We start from the raw sequence: 14,739 nt of genomic DNA on the forward strand, positions 1-14,739 counted from the left end.
CAAGGGGGAAAGGAGAGGAGAGGAAGGAAGAGGATGAAGAATTGGGTAAGGGGGAGGAAAGGAAAAGCTGTGGGAGTTGCAGCTGCTGTTTTTGCTGCCTCAGTTTGTTGCTGCGTTTGCAGCTGTTTCGTATTCGCGTTTGTAACTGCTTGGGTACCTAATGCGTGGTAGTCGAGCTGTTATCGCTGATAGCTGCCTTATATCTCGCTCTGCTTAGGACAACAGCAAGGACAGGAGTCGTGGGCTCCTTTATGTATCCAAGCTGTTCTCGAGAAGGCCTCACTGATGGTGTAATTTCTCCCAGCAGGGGCTTCGAACAACAGCACACCTGAACACAAGAATGTCCTGTTGTACTTGGGAGCAAGTTACACAGGAAATGCGGTTGACTGGGAGAGCGAGTGGAGATGGGAGGGACATGAGAGGAGAGGGAGGGGAAAGGCAGAACGTAATTTCAGGTGCAAGTTCCCGCGACAATGCAGCCAGAAACAAGAAGAGAAAAGGTTGGTAATATGGTAGAGAGTAGCGAGGTTGCTGAAAGCAAACAGATCGTTGTCTTATGAGGCCTGCTGCGGGGATGGTTTGACTTCCAAGATGACGGAGGAGGAGAAGCAATAAAACGCAGCCACTCAACAAACGGACTGGAGCAGAAAATAATGCACGAGATGAACCGAACCATACGGGTTTACCTGCCGAAACCCCGTAGCAAGAGGATGGAGATGTAAATCTACCTCCGCGATTCGCAGGTGCACGTATCCAAATGCTGTGACGACACACCGGCCCAGACGCGTGCCTGGATTTTTGCAAGCCACCGGCAGATTGCTGCCACATCCACTGCTGTGTACAGGTAGCTAAGAGGCTGGGCTGTAGTATGTTATCGTGTCTTCTAAAGCGAATAAAAAAAAAAAACGGCATGTGTTGCTATTCATATCTAATTCCTCATTCTATGATTTAATATTATGGTTGAGCATTCTGGAACGTCAAATCGTCCATCGCCAATGTAGATAGAGACCCAAGAGAGATCTCAACATCCCAAGCAAAGGTGCCTAACGAAGCCAGCCCAAGCTGCTCGTCTTTCTCCTCTCCTCTCTTTGTGTCCCCCCCTCCTCCCTCCCAAATGAACCAGGCAACAAAAAGTACGAGTCATCCAGACAGGTGGTTGTGTTACACAGATTATGCGCCCAGAAACCAAGGACTGCTCATGTGTGGCAGGCTTAGATTTGTGCTCCCGCACATTGTGGGGTCCTGGGTGCTCTCCTCCATGTATCTCCGTCCAGTCGTCTGTCGTCTGCCGGGTATGAGGACTTTTGCCGGCAAATCAACTCTCTCGCGGAGGGGGGCAGAAACGTCTGTGCTGATGCTGTGGAAATGAGAGAGACATGAACCTTGCAGTTGTCGTTCCGAGTGGCTTTTTTCGTGGGCGCTTGCACGGGAGCCAGCAGAGGCCAGAGGCACAAGTCAGCTCAGCTCTTGTCAGAGCGCAGCCATGTTTTGAGCCGAGATGTACTGCCTACTTTGCGTGTGCATTTGAAGCCGCGCGGAGATTATCAGCGGATTGTGCCTGTCAAGAGCAAAACGCCGCCGTGTCTTAGACTGATTGAATGAGAAGCCCGATTTGCGGGCCAGAGGTTTACATGTGCTCACTACAACCCGGTTTCTGGTGCCATTGCCGCTGCGGCTCTGGCGATAATCACATGTGGGAACACAGAGGCAAGCCTCTTGTCCTGATCATGCGGAGGGGGAAGGGACCAAGCCCAGGACCAGGACCAGAGACCAGAACCAGAGAACACCCTCCATCTTGCCTTGTTCCTTACCTTCCTCTTGGTGGCTGGATGAACTGATAATCAAAGTCGAGTCTAGTCTGGAAGGAAACCACCCCACAAATAATTAGTTCTAGGTCGCCGGCAGTCATCCGATCGGCCCAAAATCTTGATCCTCAATCCAACCTCGTCTGTATCTTTGTTTTTCGTGTGTTCCTGAGCTCTTTTCGCCGGCCTCGAGTTTCCGCGCGGGCTGTCCAATGGGAGACATTGTCAAGCACCTCGTGCTCCTCGTTTGAAATTGCACGCCGCAAGAGTGAGGCTGGAGGGGAAACCGGGTGGTGTGCGAGACCAGAGACGCCGCGACAGGGGAGTGTCGGAGCACCAAGGGCGGGCGAATTCCGTGATCGTTTGTTTGCCTTGTTTCCTCCCCCTTCTTTCTCGAGAGTACCGGTACGAGGACTGTACGAGTAGTACTCGTTCGACTTTCAGCCGCTCGCAACGCACCGCATCCTGCTGCATTAGCTCTGCGGCGAAAGACGGAAATGGAAGCGCCGCTGGTTAGAGTCCGGTCTGGGCTCCGAGCAGTGACCTCGACAGCTCCCGCCCTGGTAGCAGTAGCAGCAGCAGCATCGTCACTAACAACACCATCATCACCCTCACGACATGCAATCTGCCGCTCCTCGACAGCCACGAGACCGCCTGCAAATGCCATGGCTCGCAGCTTCTCTGCACTCAACCGGCCTCCGCCCAAGTATCCCGGCCATGTGCCTTTGACTAGGATCGAGCAGGCTGGCATGGCGCTCGGATCTGGCATCATGTCGCTGCTGAATCCCTACCGTGCTGGTACGCCATGAGTTTTGATACGATATGCTTCTCTTTGCTTCTTCTTGCCCCTCACCCTCCCTTGCAGGTGCTACGCTAAGCCGATACTATGCTTCGTTACGCCGTTCCCCTTGCTTTTGCCCTCCTGTTTTCCTAGTCCTAGTTTCCCCATGTCTGTCTGTCTGCTCTTACTCCTCAGCTATCCTGCTTAGTCTTGGGGGTTAGAAGAAGAAGCAAACAATACTGGATCCGCTTTTGCAGGATTCGTATGACGGCTGAGACAACACCCCTTTTGCCCTTTCTTTCTGGAGAAGAGAAAGAGAGCGAGATAGTCAGATGGGCAAGATAGAGAGAGGATGCGAGACACAGAACATGAGAGAGCATACATGACACATGACAGACAATATGACACACACATACACACACACACACACAAATGACAAGATTCTGACAATATCGCAGATCTCATTGCCACCCTAGGCGAGGCCACGGCAACCCCCTACTTCATCTACCGCCTCCGCGACGCCATGCTGGCCCATCCTACAGGCCGTCGCATCCTTCGCCTGCGTCCGCGAATCAGCTCCAAGACGCTCAGCATCCCGGCCCTCCGCGCCCTGCCGGAAAACTCCGTCGGCCGCGCCTACGTCTCCTGGCTGGACCGGGAGGGCGTGTCCCCAGACACTCGGTCGCCGGTGCGGTACATTGACGACGAGGAGTGCGCGTACGTGATGCAGCGGTACCGCGAGTGCCACGACTTCTACCATGCGCTGACGGGGCTGCCCACCGTGCGCGAGGGCGAGGTTGCGCTCAAGGCCTTTGAGTTTGCCAACACGCTGATCCCCATGACGGGACTGAGCATGCTGGCCGTGGCCACGCTCAAGCCGGCCGAGAGGCGCCGGTTTTTCAGCGTGTACATGCCGTGGGCGGTCAAGAACGGCGTGCGCAGCAAGGAGATTATCAACGTCTTCTGGGAGGAGGAGCTGGAGAGAGACGTAGAGGATCTGAGGCGGGAGCTGGGCATCGAGCAGCCGCCAGATCTGCGAGAGATTCGCAAGCGGGAAAAGGAGGAGAAGAAGCGACTCAAGGAGATGCGGGCCCAGGGGTTTTGATGAATATGATGCCTGATGCTCCACGGTGGTATCGTCTCATATGAGGCTTGTTTCTTTCTTTCTTTCTTTCTTTTTCCTGCACTTGATGACTATCGATGTCATCTCGTCATGTAGCCCTCAAGAGCTGTGTATTATTATGATTTTTTTTTCCTCTTGCCTTTTTTGTTCTCTCTTTCTCTCTTCTTCTTTCTCCTTGTCTCACCCAATTCCATGCACTTTGAACGACTTTGTACCTTTTTGTAAGATGTAAGGAACCAAAAACTAGGAGATTGATAGGTACGCGTAGTCAATACCATGAGATAAGACAAAAGGAAAATAAAAAAGCCCTTTCAAATGCCCGCTCAAAAATCCAACAAGTCGTCATCGTCGTCGTCCCAGCCCTTGCGCCTGCTCACGACAATCTTCTCCTGCTCCTGGTTGTCCGCCACGGCCGTCAGCAGGTCCTTGAGCTGCGCCTCCGTCACCTTCTGCCGCAGCTGGCCCGTCTGCGCCAGCGTGAGGAGCCGGTTCTCGATGTCGATTGCGCGCTGCTCCTTGACGAGTCGGATGCGGCCGAGACGGTCAGCGGCCTCGGGGTGGAGGATCTGGTTGAGCATCTGCTGTCGGGCTTCGTCTGCTTGTCTGGGTTGTTCCGTTTAGTTGTTTTGGTTCATTCCAACGGTGCAGATGTAGATGGACGTATTGTCATAATCAAAAAGCCAAAAGCACTCACTGTCGCTGTCTCTCTCCGTCCTGGCCAGAAGCACCTCCATTGCGAGAGCCTCCACCACCGCCTCCCTGAGCCTTGAGCTGCTCAAGACGAGCTTTCCGGATCTGCACGCTGTTGTATGAGAGCTTGAAACTTGAACACACAATGTAAAGGGCGGGAAAATGGAGGAATCGCAAACCAACTGACCTGTTCCAGCTCTGATTCGTCCATATCGAAAAGCTGCCCTTTGTTCTGTATAATATGGGTTTGGAATCAAAAGTTTACACAGTCGTCATCGTGCTGCGGGGCCTTTTCTGCCAGGCAAAGCTTTGGTAATTCGGTCAGTGGTTTTGGAGGGGTAGCTCTGCCGCACGTGATCACTTTACTGGGCAAGAGCCATAGCTAGGTATTACAGTATTGGAAGGTGGGAATAGCTGCACCGGTACCCGACACCAGCTTCAACTGTTCTTTTGTCAGTTCAAAACTTCAAAGCCAAGCACTCCAGGTCTACGGAGTGCCTTATATAGTACCTAGACAGCGATGCTGCACGGTCAATGGAGAGGCAAATCTGTTTGTATTTAATGATTTTCCATTATTCGCTGCGGGAATCCGACTTAGACGCTGCAATGATATGCTACATCGACCAACCACCAAAAATCAATTTTGCTCCCTCATATCCTCCGTCTTCACAAGCATCACAGAGCCCATCAACATCCCCTTCCGGCACCAAATTAGCATCGCAAACTAGTGCAGGTCCCCCCAAACAAATCGCCAGCTATTGTACTCCGGCCCCGGTAATCAATTCTTACGTTATCGGACCAATAGTGGGTTATCGGGGCATTCGCCGCCTATCGGGGCACGATCCCGCAGTGGACCCCAGCGAGAAAAAAAGACGATACAACATACGGACAATTGTAATCGACACCCGCCAAAGCTGTTGATTGACGCTCTTGCAACTCTTTGACCTCTGATCCGCCCAGATATTCCAATTGTTCACTCAACAGCCGCATTCGTTGACTACTCCGCACTGCGAAATCTACTGCGAATCGCCAAATCACTGACCCTTACTTGACTCTCCTCCTCAGCAACACCACTTTCTCGAAACCCGAAACCAAAGCACGAGCGAAATAGTCCACTCAGCGAACGGGGCAGACCGAGACGCCCGCTTCCAATCTCTCCAATCTCTCCAACAGATTTTCGACCCTCAGTTACAGCTGTAGCTCGCCGACCTTTCTCGGCAGCCGTCACGGTGGCGAGCTCAGTTCGACCGCGGCTATCCGCACGGATATGTCAGAGGCCTTCAGCATGGACTGGCGATAGCATCTGCCGAGGCCGGCGCTATGGAACGGTGGCATCGACCTCTGGCGGCGGCAGCAGCCCTTCCAAATCATCACGCCGCCCTTCGTCTACCGAAGCGAACTCACAATATCCCGTCCCCAGGCCATGGGCCAAAGCCCTCAGGTCTGAGGCTGCCACCGCCAAACCTTCCTCATCACCTACGCCGAAATTCTACGTGCCCTCGGTCTTGCTCCCTCCCGAGGCCGCCAAGTCGCCTTCAGTACATAAGATACACATTCTGGGAGACGACGAGAGGTCGAGATTCATCGCCCATGCCCTGTCCGGTGTCTACGACTCTGTTGAAATGCTGGGGTGGAAGAACAGTTCATCGTCGCCGTCAGCATTGCCTTCCTTCTCGTCAAAGTACCGCAACATTTACAAGTCCCGCAACGGCGACCAGCGCAAGATGAAGTTTGAGCACGTGTCTGTAACTCCCAAGGCCATCATCGGGGACGGCAATTCACACATCGACCAGTTGCTGGTAGCCGGCCCTGGACACGAGGCAGTCGAGGCATTGCAGTCCGTCAAGCACCGCATCGACAAAGACACGGCCGTGTGCCTGATGACGGATGGACTGGGTGTCTTGGAAGAAGTGAGGAATCGGGTCTTCCATGGGACCGAGTCTAGCCCCAGCTTCCTCCTTGGTCATATGAGCCACCGCCTGGCCTATAACCGGAGCCAGGATTCGGTCAAGGAGCTGCGGTATGGGAAGATGAAGCTGACTTTTGGTGATCTTGGCCGTGACGCGGAAAGGACGGAGACGAGAATGAACTTTGTCCAGGCCCTGCAGGGCGTCAAGGACCTCAATTCGTCCCTAACAGCGTTTGACAAGTGGCTCCATTTCAAGCTCCCGTCAGTCATACTAGATTCCGTTGTGGAGCCCGTGTGCGTCCTGTTAGAGATTCCGTATGCCGGACTCTTGCGAAATCCTGCTGCCCAGCGGATGATGGACCGGCTACTGGCCGAGATTGTCTCCGTGGTGGATAACATGCCCGAACTGGAAGGTTCTGCGGCAATTCGCGACTTCATCCGCGGCAACCGGATCAAGCAGCACATCTACAGCCGCATCATGGCAAGACGCGGCGCTTCATCAAGCGACCTGGCGCGGCAGATTCAAAACGGCCTGCCCACAGACGTCGACTACCTCAACGGCTTCTTCATACGGTGCGGCCACGAACTGGGCGTCCAAGTGCCCACCAACATCATGTTGAGAGACATGGTCAAGGCAAAGCACTCGCTGGCCATTGAGAGGCTGAATTCCTACGTGCCCATCGAGGAGACTTCGGTGCCCAGCCACCTGGCGTTTCGATACCGGACCTTGCCAGCTTCCAGCCGCAGCAAGCTTGTGTAAATTATATCACTGACCTGGATAGAACATGGGGGAATCCACTTTTTGTACAGTATTTGCTTTTTTTTCTACGTCTTTTTTTTGGAAATCGGACTGCATTAGCAATGGCGTGGGGTGGAACAGATAGGCTTCCTATACTGTCAGATACTCGTACTGGTAGGGTACGGCTTGATATACTGGGAATGAAAAATACAGACATCTTACCTTGTACATGCATCTTGGGCAATCTAAAACGAAGCACGAAGCACGAAGCATACGGTTCCAGCGAATCGATGAGAGAAACGTGGTGAATCCCACACCCGATTCCAAATCTCCCCCTTGCCTCGACGCGCCCGTTTCGTGGCGCGCTCTCCAAGTCCCTGTACTTTGGCATGCAGTTTTCCGCGACGAGGCCAGGCTGCCCAATAGTTTCTCGGCCTGCCGTGCCGAATTATTTTTATGCATCTCAAAGGGTTGCACGACAAAGGTTAGTAGGGCTGCAATGCTACCTTATCGAGTCGTACAGCGTCTGAAATTTGCTCCCCCTCCGCACGCAATACCCAATACGAAAAAAAAGCAATATGCGGCTCGCACAATCTAGCTCGATACGTCACGATGCCCAGCTGAGACCGGGGGATCCAACCATCGCGAGGATGGATCGGGCGGGGTCGCGAACAACCTCCATGGGAGCTACGATATCATAGGTTGGCCTGGCCGTGGCGCTCAACACCGTCCCATGTCTTAATTTACCCATCGTTTTATCCCTCGAGCTCCTTTTTTTTTTCGCGGACTTTTTCAAATTATTAGTCTTCGTCCCCTTTTTTTTTCTCCCTCTTTACTTTCCCACAGGTTGGTCTCTTTTTTGTGAAGCTATCCCCCGCCTATTCAGTACATGTAAGCTGAGCTCACTTACACACTTACACGGCTGATTTATAGTTCTGATGGACATGCGGGTGTGCATCACCTACTGGTCACAAAATTTAAACCCACAAGAATCAGCCACCATCATGGCCTCTTTGAAACCACTTCCCACTTTCCGTTGCTTCTCCAGACTTCCTCCAGAGCTGCGCTTGGAGATTTGGCGGCAGAGCTTGCCGGACCTGGACAGCATCACATTGTACAACTACAGGAGAGAATGCTGGGGTCCTCGGGACCTGCGAAAATCAGAGGTCGATCATCAGTTGCTTGATCAGATGCCGGGCAATACTGAGAATGCCGTCGACTTTGATTTCCGTCACGAGATGTTGGCCGCTACACACGTCAATCTCCCTCTGGCATTTGTCAATCGCGAAGCTCGCAGCGTCGCCTTGGCTTGGATTCAGCAACGAGGCGTTGAGATGCGCTTCGACGAGGACAGGAAATGCCACGTCTTTGAGCAGCGGTTTGACCCGAGGCGTGATGCTCTCTACATCGGCATCAGCCAGTGGGAAGACTTTTGTCTCGAGCCCTTTGACCAGCTGGCGGAACCAGATTTCTCCAGCCACACGGTCAGCAGCGATACAGGTCTTACACGCATTGCCATCCCTGATACACCGTATGACACTGATTGCTCTTCGTTGATCGAAGTGTTTCACTGGTTCCCTCACCTGGAGGCGATCTTCATCGTCTTGGACCTTCGGGTGGATCCTAGGATTGAGAGGCTGCTGCTCAAGGGAGACCGGAAGAAGGCAAGTGCTCTTATACAGCAGCATCAGTGGAAGACCGAGGATATCCAAGAAAAGACGCTGGTATGGGACCCCGAGAATCGCTGCTTCGAGTGGAAGGGCGGTGCGGGTTTGGGCAATGAATCGCTCTATAGGAGAATGGAGAAGATGGCGAGAGAGATTCGCGGAAGGCTCGTGGAGATGAATACGAGGAGCTTTAAGATTCAGCCCGTTGACGCCGTCTAAGCATCTGGGGATGGAGGGATGATGGGATGGAGTGTCTTTTGGATTCAAGAGAGTTGATGACTTTGCTTTCATGTTATGGGCTTTAGGTATTGATTGGGATTGGGATTGGGATTGGGATTTGGAGGATCATTGAACTGGATTAGCGTTGGGATGGTATAGCATAGCATGGCATGGATACCAACTGGGTATGGATTTAATTTTGGGATTTTTTTCTTTTCTTTTCTTTTCTTTTCTTTTCTTTTCGTTTAGCCTCTAACATTTTTTCAGTATCATTTTTGAAGTTCCGTATTAGTCAAGATGAAGCATCGCGTAGGTATGTTCAGCCCATTCAGTGGCCGAGGACACGGCCCGATGCCAGCTTTTCGGATGGTGCTCATTCAAGTATAGTACCCATGTAGCAATCGATGCTACGGCTGGATGCTACCTACCTGTGGCCAAAATCGCTACGACACATTGGGTGTTATTCCATGTATGAGTGACATCGCAATGTTCCCTGCAGCTATTCCCACCTTCCCAGCTTGTACTGTAGCTACCAAGATAGGTATTACATAGACTATGACATGCTGGCTCTTGCCGTAAAGCGATTACGTGTGGCTGAGCTACCCCTCCAAAACCACTAGAGTATCATAATACTTATCAACAATGCATAACAACACCAAAAACCAAGGTTTACGATGTATCGCGGGCGGTCAAAACTAGCGCAAAACAGCAAATCTAACTGATTGCCTTAGTGATTGTAGCGGCTTTTTTTTCCATCAAAGAAGCAAATCTGGAAGCTACACTTCTCTCATGTCATCGCCTTCGCAAGGTTGGCTTCGCAGCTTTGGTTGATGACAAAGTGGTGTGTCATGTTGCGCGTATTCATTGCCCCAGCGGATGGACAAATTCAATTTGCCGTCTCTGGTCTTCTGGCCGCGTGTATTGCAATACGTAGGAGGATTGGCTTTTTATAAACATGACGGTGCCATTAATGATTGATTCCGTGCAAGCATGTTCAATTTCATATCCCAATTGTCCATGCAAAGAGTATATCTGTCTACTATTATACAGACCATCTGTAATAATTTCCAACTGCATTGAACCCAATCCCAAACTCTTTATTCCAATCCTTGACCATTTTGACCATTGATGCCCTTTTAAAAAAAAGGAAAAAAAGAAAAACAATAGAACCCAGAGGAAAAGGCCATTGCCATAAAAACTCCCATATGCCCAATTTGTTCGCCACGAGCCATCAAAAGCACGCTAAAACTCTTCAATAAAAGTCGTTGCCGCAAAAAAAAAAACTCCCCCCCCCCCCCCCCCCAGTTCAGTCCTCTCATTTTCGGCTCTTGCCCTTGCTCTTGCCCTTTGTCTTTGGCTTCTTGTTCTGGCCTGATGACTCGCTGGGTTCTGAGCTGGCGGGCTGAGCAGCCTCTTCAGCGCTGCGCTTCTTGCTCTCTGCGGCTTTGAGCAGTGCCTTGGCGCGTTCCTCGGCAATCTTTTCGGCCAGCTTCGCGCTCAGCGTCTTGTTGTCGCTCTATAGTATAATCATGAGCATCTCAATAAAGAAGAAAGAATGTGAAGATGAAGCGATAAACCCCATCAAGAGATGCGCGGGGCGCAACTTACCAGATCGGCCTTCAGAATGCGCGCGGCTGCCTCCTGGTTGACAGTGAGTGTCCTCTTGGTCTCCGGCTCCTCTGCGGCCTTGATCTTTGCAAAGTACTGCTGAATCCGCTTGAGCTCGGCGTAGACGGCGTGATTCTGCGCGTCTCCCCCCTGGATCTTGATGGATGCTGCGATGCCAGTTAGCCCATGTGAACCGTCAAGTTATGGAGTACCAGTCTGATCTTACAGAAAAGCAATGATTCGATGGCATAAGCCGTCAGAGAAAACAGCTTGGCCCGATCCAGCAATGGCAGCTGTGAGGCCATCTCGCTGAGATTCCCCAGCAAAGGCTCAAGCGCATCCTCCAGTTTATCCAGCTGAGAGCCCAGCTTCTCTACATCGGGCATAATTGTTGGAATATCCGCCATGGCTGTAAATGAAAAGAAAAGAAAAGCGAATGAGGGGCCTGTAAGAAAACAAAATACAGAGATTGAGGCGAAGCAAGGCGCGATGAAGCTTCTCTTCACTTTTGCATCCCCGATGAGAGTCGAAAAAGGTTGAAACTCTTTTGTCTACAGAAAGAGTCACCGCCTGCCACAAACAGCAGTGCCTCCACAAGGCGTCCCAAAGCGGATGGCCTCGGCGGAACCTTTACAAGTCCTCGCCAGGCGGCCATTTGTGGATCTTTGCTGGTCTTACTCCGTATTAGTTGACGCCCATCGCTGCTGGCCTTTCGTCATCGGTTTCCGCGCAGTTCGTCTCCCCCAAATGTGAAAGCTGTCCAGAGAGAGGCAGAGACCCCAACAAAATCAAGAAACCGATTCGTTCTGTGCTCCGGGATTTCCTCCTTCTTCTTTGGCTGCTGTTGTGTTCCTCATTGCGATTTTTGCTGCGGACGGAAGAGACGCGTGTGACAAAAGTAAATGTGAATCCCTGTCATTGTATTACTATCGATTCTCGGCAACCCGGACTGCGATTCCCCTCCTCCATCCCGGCAACTCGTTGAGTTGATCATCAACCTCCAACGCCGAACCACCGTTCCACCTCCTGCGAAAGATAATTACCCGAGTCTTCAGCTTAATACTGTCGATATACGAGATATATACGATTATACGAGGCGAAGAAAATCAAAAAGAGGAGCGCCATGTTTTACCAGGGGAGCCTGCAAGAGGGCATTTCCACAGCGGTGGGCCAGCAGAAGCTGGTGCTTTGCTTCGTGACGAGTGCGTGATTGAGTCCTGCTGTTTGAACACCTTTGCATAGTATCTGACGCCGAATTAGATGAAAACGAGGAGAGCCAAACATGGGAGCATGAATACCTTCAAGACAGCTCTGTAAGACCGCCCGCACTCTCGCCGACATGCGGTATACGATGCACGATACACGATATATAAGATGCATACTAACACCTTGAACGCAGTTGTCGAAGCTGATCGAGACGCAAGCGGTCGCACTGCGGCTCATCGCAGACTCGGAAGAGGCCGGCTACCTGTCGCAAATCTTCCCGCTGCCTAAGACGCCGACTGTCGTCATCATGAAGCACGGCGAGCTGAAGGAGTACATTTCCGCGGGCACCAGCAAGGACGATTTCCTCCGCCGCATCCTCGTCGCCTTCAATGCCGCTCCGCCCGCAGTTTCAGCCGCAGCCGCGTCGTCGTCGTCGCTGCCGTCGCCAGTCTCGTCACCGGCAACTTCACCGACAAGGCCGGCTGCCCCTGTCCCGCCTGCCGCGTCTGCTTCCGTTCTCTCTCCCGCACCCTCAACATCTCCACCACCGCCGGCCCAAGCCCAGACACAGACACAGGCACAACCACAGATACAAGCACCGCCCGCGAGCGTACAAGCCGCCGCACAGTCCGAGATAGTCAATCGGATCCTCGCCGAGAGAGCAGCCAAGCTCAAGGCGCAAAAGGAAGAAGCCGAGCGAAGAGCTAAAGAGGAGCGGGCCAAGGCGCAGGAAAAGGCCAAAGCCGAGGCACAAGCAGGGGCGAATACAGATGGCGCCAAAGTACACCAGCAGGCAGAGGAGCTCAAGAAGAAGCGAATGGCGGAACAAGAGGAGCGTCGGAGGATCCTGAAACGGATAGAGGATGATAAAGAGGAGAGGCGGATGCGGGCGTCGGCAAAGGAGCAGCAGAAGATTGAGAGCCAAAAGGCAGACGACGCTGCTGCCTCGGCCAATGCGAAGCTGAGCAAGCTGCCCTCGACCACCAGGGTATCCGAAATGGCTTCGATACAAGTCCGGCTCTTTGACGGCTCAACCATACGCTCACGATTCAAGACGGCGTCTTCTCTAAAGGAGGTCAGGCGCTGGGTCGACGAGAACAGAGGCGAGGGCAACGCTCCCTACACATTCAAGCAGGTCTTGACACCGCTGCCCAACAAGAACATTGACGCGACGGAAGAAGGCAAGACCCTCGGCGAGCTGGGCTTGGTTCCGTCGTCAACACTGGTGCTTATTCCCGTCCAAAAGTACTCCTCGGCTTACAGCGCGGCGGAGCAACAGCCAAAATCTTTCTTCTCCAAGTTTCTCGCCATGATCCTGGGCTTCTTCACATGGCTTCTGAGCTTGGTTGGCCTAGGCGGCGGTGGACAGAGGGAAGCCGCCGCGGGAGACAGGGGGCAAGAGAGAGAGGGTACGTCGGATGCGACGGCGAGGACAGCTTCTGAGGAGAGAAATCGCCGTGTCAGAGGGCTGCAGAACTTGCAGCGCGATCACCAGCTTTACAATGGCAACTCGGTATGTGGCTTAATCGACTCCTCTTATACTACTACTACAAAGACTAACCACACACATTATGCAGCTGAATTTTGAGCCCCGGCCTGACGACGATGAAACATGAAGGCAGAGGCAGTGTATTATAATAATTCCACAGCATTGGGTTTTTCTCCGCCTCACAGCGTCTTCTTTCTTACTTTCTACTTTTTTTTTCTCTTTTACTTTGGGGGGTTTCCTTTGATTTTTTCTTTTTCTTCTTTATTTCTTTCAGTTGGTTATTTGTACAAGTACAGGATTTAAGAGCAGAGTGCACCCATCTATAGGGATTTTCCTTTAATAAACCCAGCGAGTCCTCTTTATGCGCCTCTGTTTTCGCATTTGCAACACAATGTTCCTCTGCCCAAGCTATTGGCATCTCACGCGTTGCCCAAACTCTGCGCCCATTATGGAGAGTGTCCTGTGTGTCTGTGCGTACGTATACCGTCCCATGTATGCGTACCTTTGAAGTATTTCCTCTGGATTTGTATATACATGCGTGCTCGTCTCAAAAGACATGTAGATTTACATGGCCTTGATCCGACATCCTCTTAACTGCACACCCCCATGCCGTATGCATCGTAATCATCTCGCATCCCGTCGTACCCCTCCTCCTGCTTAGTACTGGCTGGCGGCAGCCTGGCAAGCCTTGAGCTGCTCAAGGTACCAGTTGCAGATCTGCATGTTGCCGCCGTTCTCGTCGAGGCACTTTGTGAAGTTCTGGGCGGCACCGGCGCAGTTGTTGTACTGCTGGTTCTGCTGGGGCGCGGCCTGGGCCTGGACGGGAGCCGCGGGTTCGGAGGAGCCACCGCTGAAGAGACCACCGATAGCGTGGCCGACGGAGGAACCGATGGCGACACCGCTGTTATGAGGGTTAGCTTGCGTGCTGGTTTGAAGAGTGGTTTGGAGATGTGGTTTTGCAAGTAGCCGAGGCAATTGGAGGTCCCGGAGATGGGAAGTGCGCAAACTCCGGGACAAAGCGCCGGGTGCATTTTGCAATGCGCAAGAGTTGGGAATCGAGCAAAAGGGCTTCATTTAGGGAAAATGGCAAACGTACGCAGCAGTGCTGGCCATCTGGCCAAACAATCCAGGGCCCTGCGACACCTGCTGGGGAGGCATCATGGCCTGGGGAGCGTGCTGCTGAGGAGGAGGAGCGGCCATGGTGGTGGCAGGGCGGTGCTGCTGGGGCGCAGGAGCAGAGGCAGTTGGGCGCGAGGGAGCGCGGCCGACGGAGCGTTGGCGAGGCATTCTGGCGGTGATTTTTGGTTTGGTTTTGTTTTGTGGTGAAGGGGGAAAAAAGAATCGGTAAAGGATGTGAGGTTGACGATGAGCAAGTCGGAGTTGGTGATGGTGGCCGAGCGCAGGTTGAAGGATTTATTCGCGGCCAATGGGAGGGGCCGAGTTTGTGCTCGTGCAGCTGGAAAACGACTAGCCTTAGTGCCTCGTTAGACGGATGCCGGGCCA

The 14,739-nt window shown here is 52.7% G+C and overlaps 7 protein-coding genes across 7 annotated transcripts; 4 read left to right on the forward strand and 3 right to left on the reverse strand.

Annotated features, from left to right (window-relative positions):
* Positions 1 to 2,470: 2,470 nt before the first annotated feature.
* TRIVIDRAFT_179890 (uncharacterized protein) lies at positions 2,471 to 3,929 on the forward strand (the record flags this gene model as incomplete). The annotated part of the gene is made up of 2 exons (XM_014101301.1): positions 2,471 to 2,603; positions 3,045 to 3,929. 2 exons carry the CDS (start codon positions 2,471 to 2,473, stop codon positions 3,689 to 3,691), a joined length of 780 nt encoding a protein of 259 aa, XP_013956776.1.
* Positions 3,930 to 4,032: 103 nt separating this feature from the next.
* TRIVIDRAFT_54078 (uncharacterized protein) lies at positions 4,033 to 4,610 on the reverse strand (the record flags this gene model as incomplete). Its single annotated transcript, XM_014101302.1, has 3 exons — positions 4,033 to 4,312; positions 4,404 to 4,504; positions 4,587 to 4,610. 3 exons carry the CDS (start codon positions 4,608 to 4,610, stop codon positions 4,033 to 4,035), a joined length of 405 nt encoding a protein of 134 aa, XP_013956777.1.
* A 1,513-nt stretch (positions 4,611 to 6,123) lies between these two features.
* TRIVIDRAFT_151112 (uncharacterized protein) lies at positions 6,124 to 7,068 on the forward strand (the record flags this gene model as incomplete). Its single annotated transcript, XM_014101303.1, has 1 exon — positions 6,124 to 7,068. One exon carries the CDS (start codon positions 6,124 to 6,126, stop codon positions 7,066 to 7,068), a length of 945 nt encoding a protein of 314 aa, XP_013956778.1.
* Positions 7,069 to 8,051: 983 nt separating this feature from the next.
* Positions 8,052 to 9,128, forward strand: TRIVIDRAFT_230606 (uncharacterized protein; the record flags this gene model as incomplete). Its single annotated transcript, XM_014101304.1, has 1 exon — positions 8,052 to 9,128. One exon carries the CDS (start codon positions 8,052 to 8,054, stop codon positions 8,931 to 8,933), a length of 882 nt encoding a protein of 293 aa, XP_013956779.1.
* Positions 9,129 to 10,254: 1,126 nt separating this feature from the next.
* TRIVIDRAFT_121171 (uncharacterized protein) lies at positions 10,255 to 10,948 on the reverse strand (the record flags this gene model as incomplete). The annotated part of the gene is made up of 3 exons (XM_014101305.1): positions 10,255 to 10,449; positions 10,542 to 10,708; positions 10,768 to 10,948. Coding segments are annotated over 3 exons (543 nt in total), but the record flags the coding sequence as incomplete, so codon positions are not given.
* Positions 10,949 to 11,664: 716 nt separating this feature from the next.
* On the forward strand, positions 11,665 to 13,602 carry TRIVIDRAFT_179894 (uncharacterized protein; the record flags this gene model as incomplete). The annotated part of the gene is made up of 5 exons (XM_014101306.1): positions 11,665 to 11,743; positions 11,802 to 11,854; positions 11,941 to 12,195; positions 12,319 to 13,260; positions 13,325 to 13,602. 5 exons carry the CDS (start codon positions 11,665 to 11,667, stop codon positions 13,361 to 13,363), a joined length of 1,368 nt encoding a protein of 455 aa, XP_013956781.1.
* TRIVIDRAFT_91452 (uncharacterized protein) lies at positions 13,578 to 14,553 on the reverse strand (the record flags this gene model as incomplete). Its single annotated transcript, XM_014101307.1, has 2 exons — positions 13,578 to 14,137; positions 14,333 to 14,553. 2 exons carry the CDS (start codon positions 14,521 to 14,523, stop codon positions 13,894 to 13,896), a joined length of 435 nt encoding a protein of 144 aa, XP_013956782.1.
* Between the last annotated feature and the right edge of the window lie 186 nt (positions 14,554 to 14,739).

The sequence above is a fragment of the Trichoderma virens genome, assembly GCF_000170995.1.
Source record: "Trichoderma virens Gv29-8 chromosome Unknown TRIVIscaffold_6, whole genome shotgun sequence".
In the NCBI taxonomy this organism is placed as follows: Eukaryota; Fungi; Ascomycota; class Sordariomycetes; order Hypocreales; family Hypocreaceae; genus Trichoderma; species Trichoderma virens.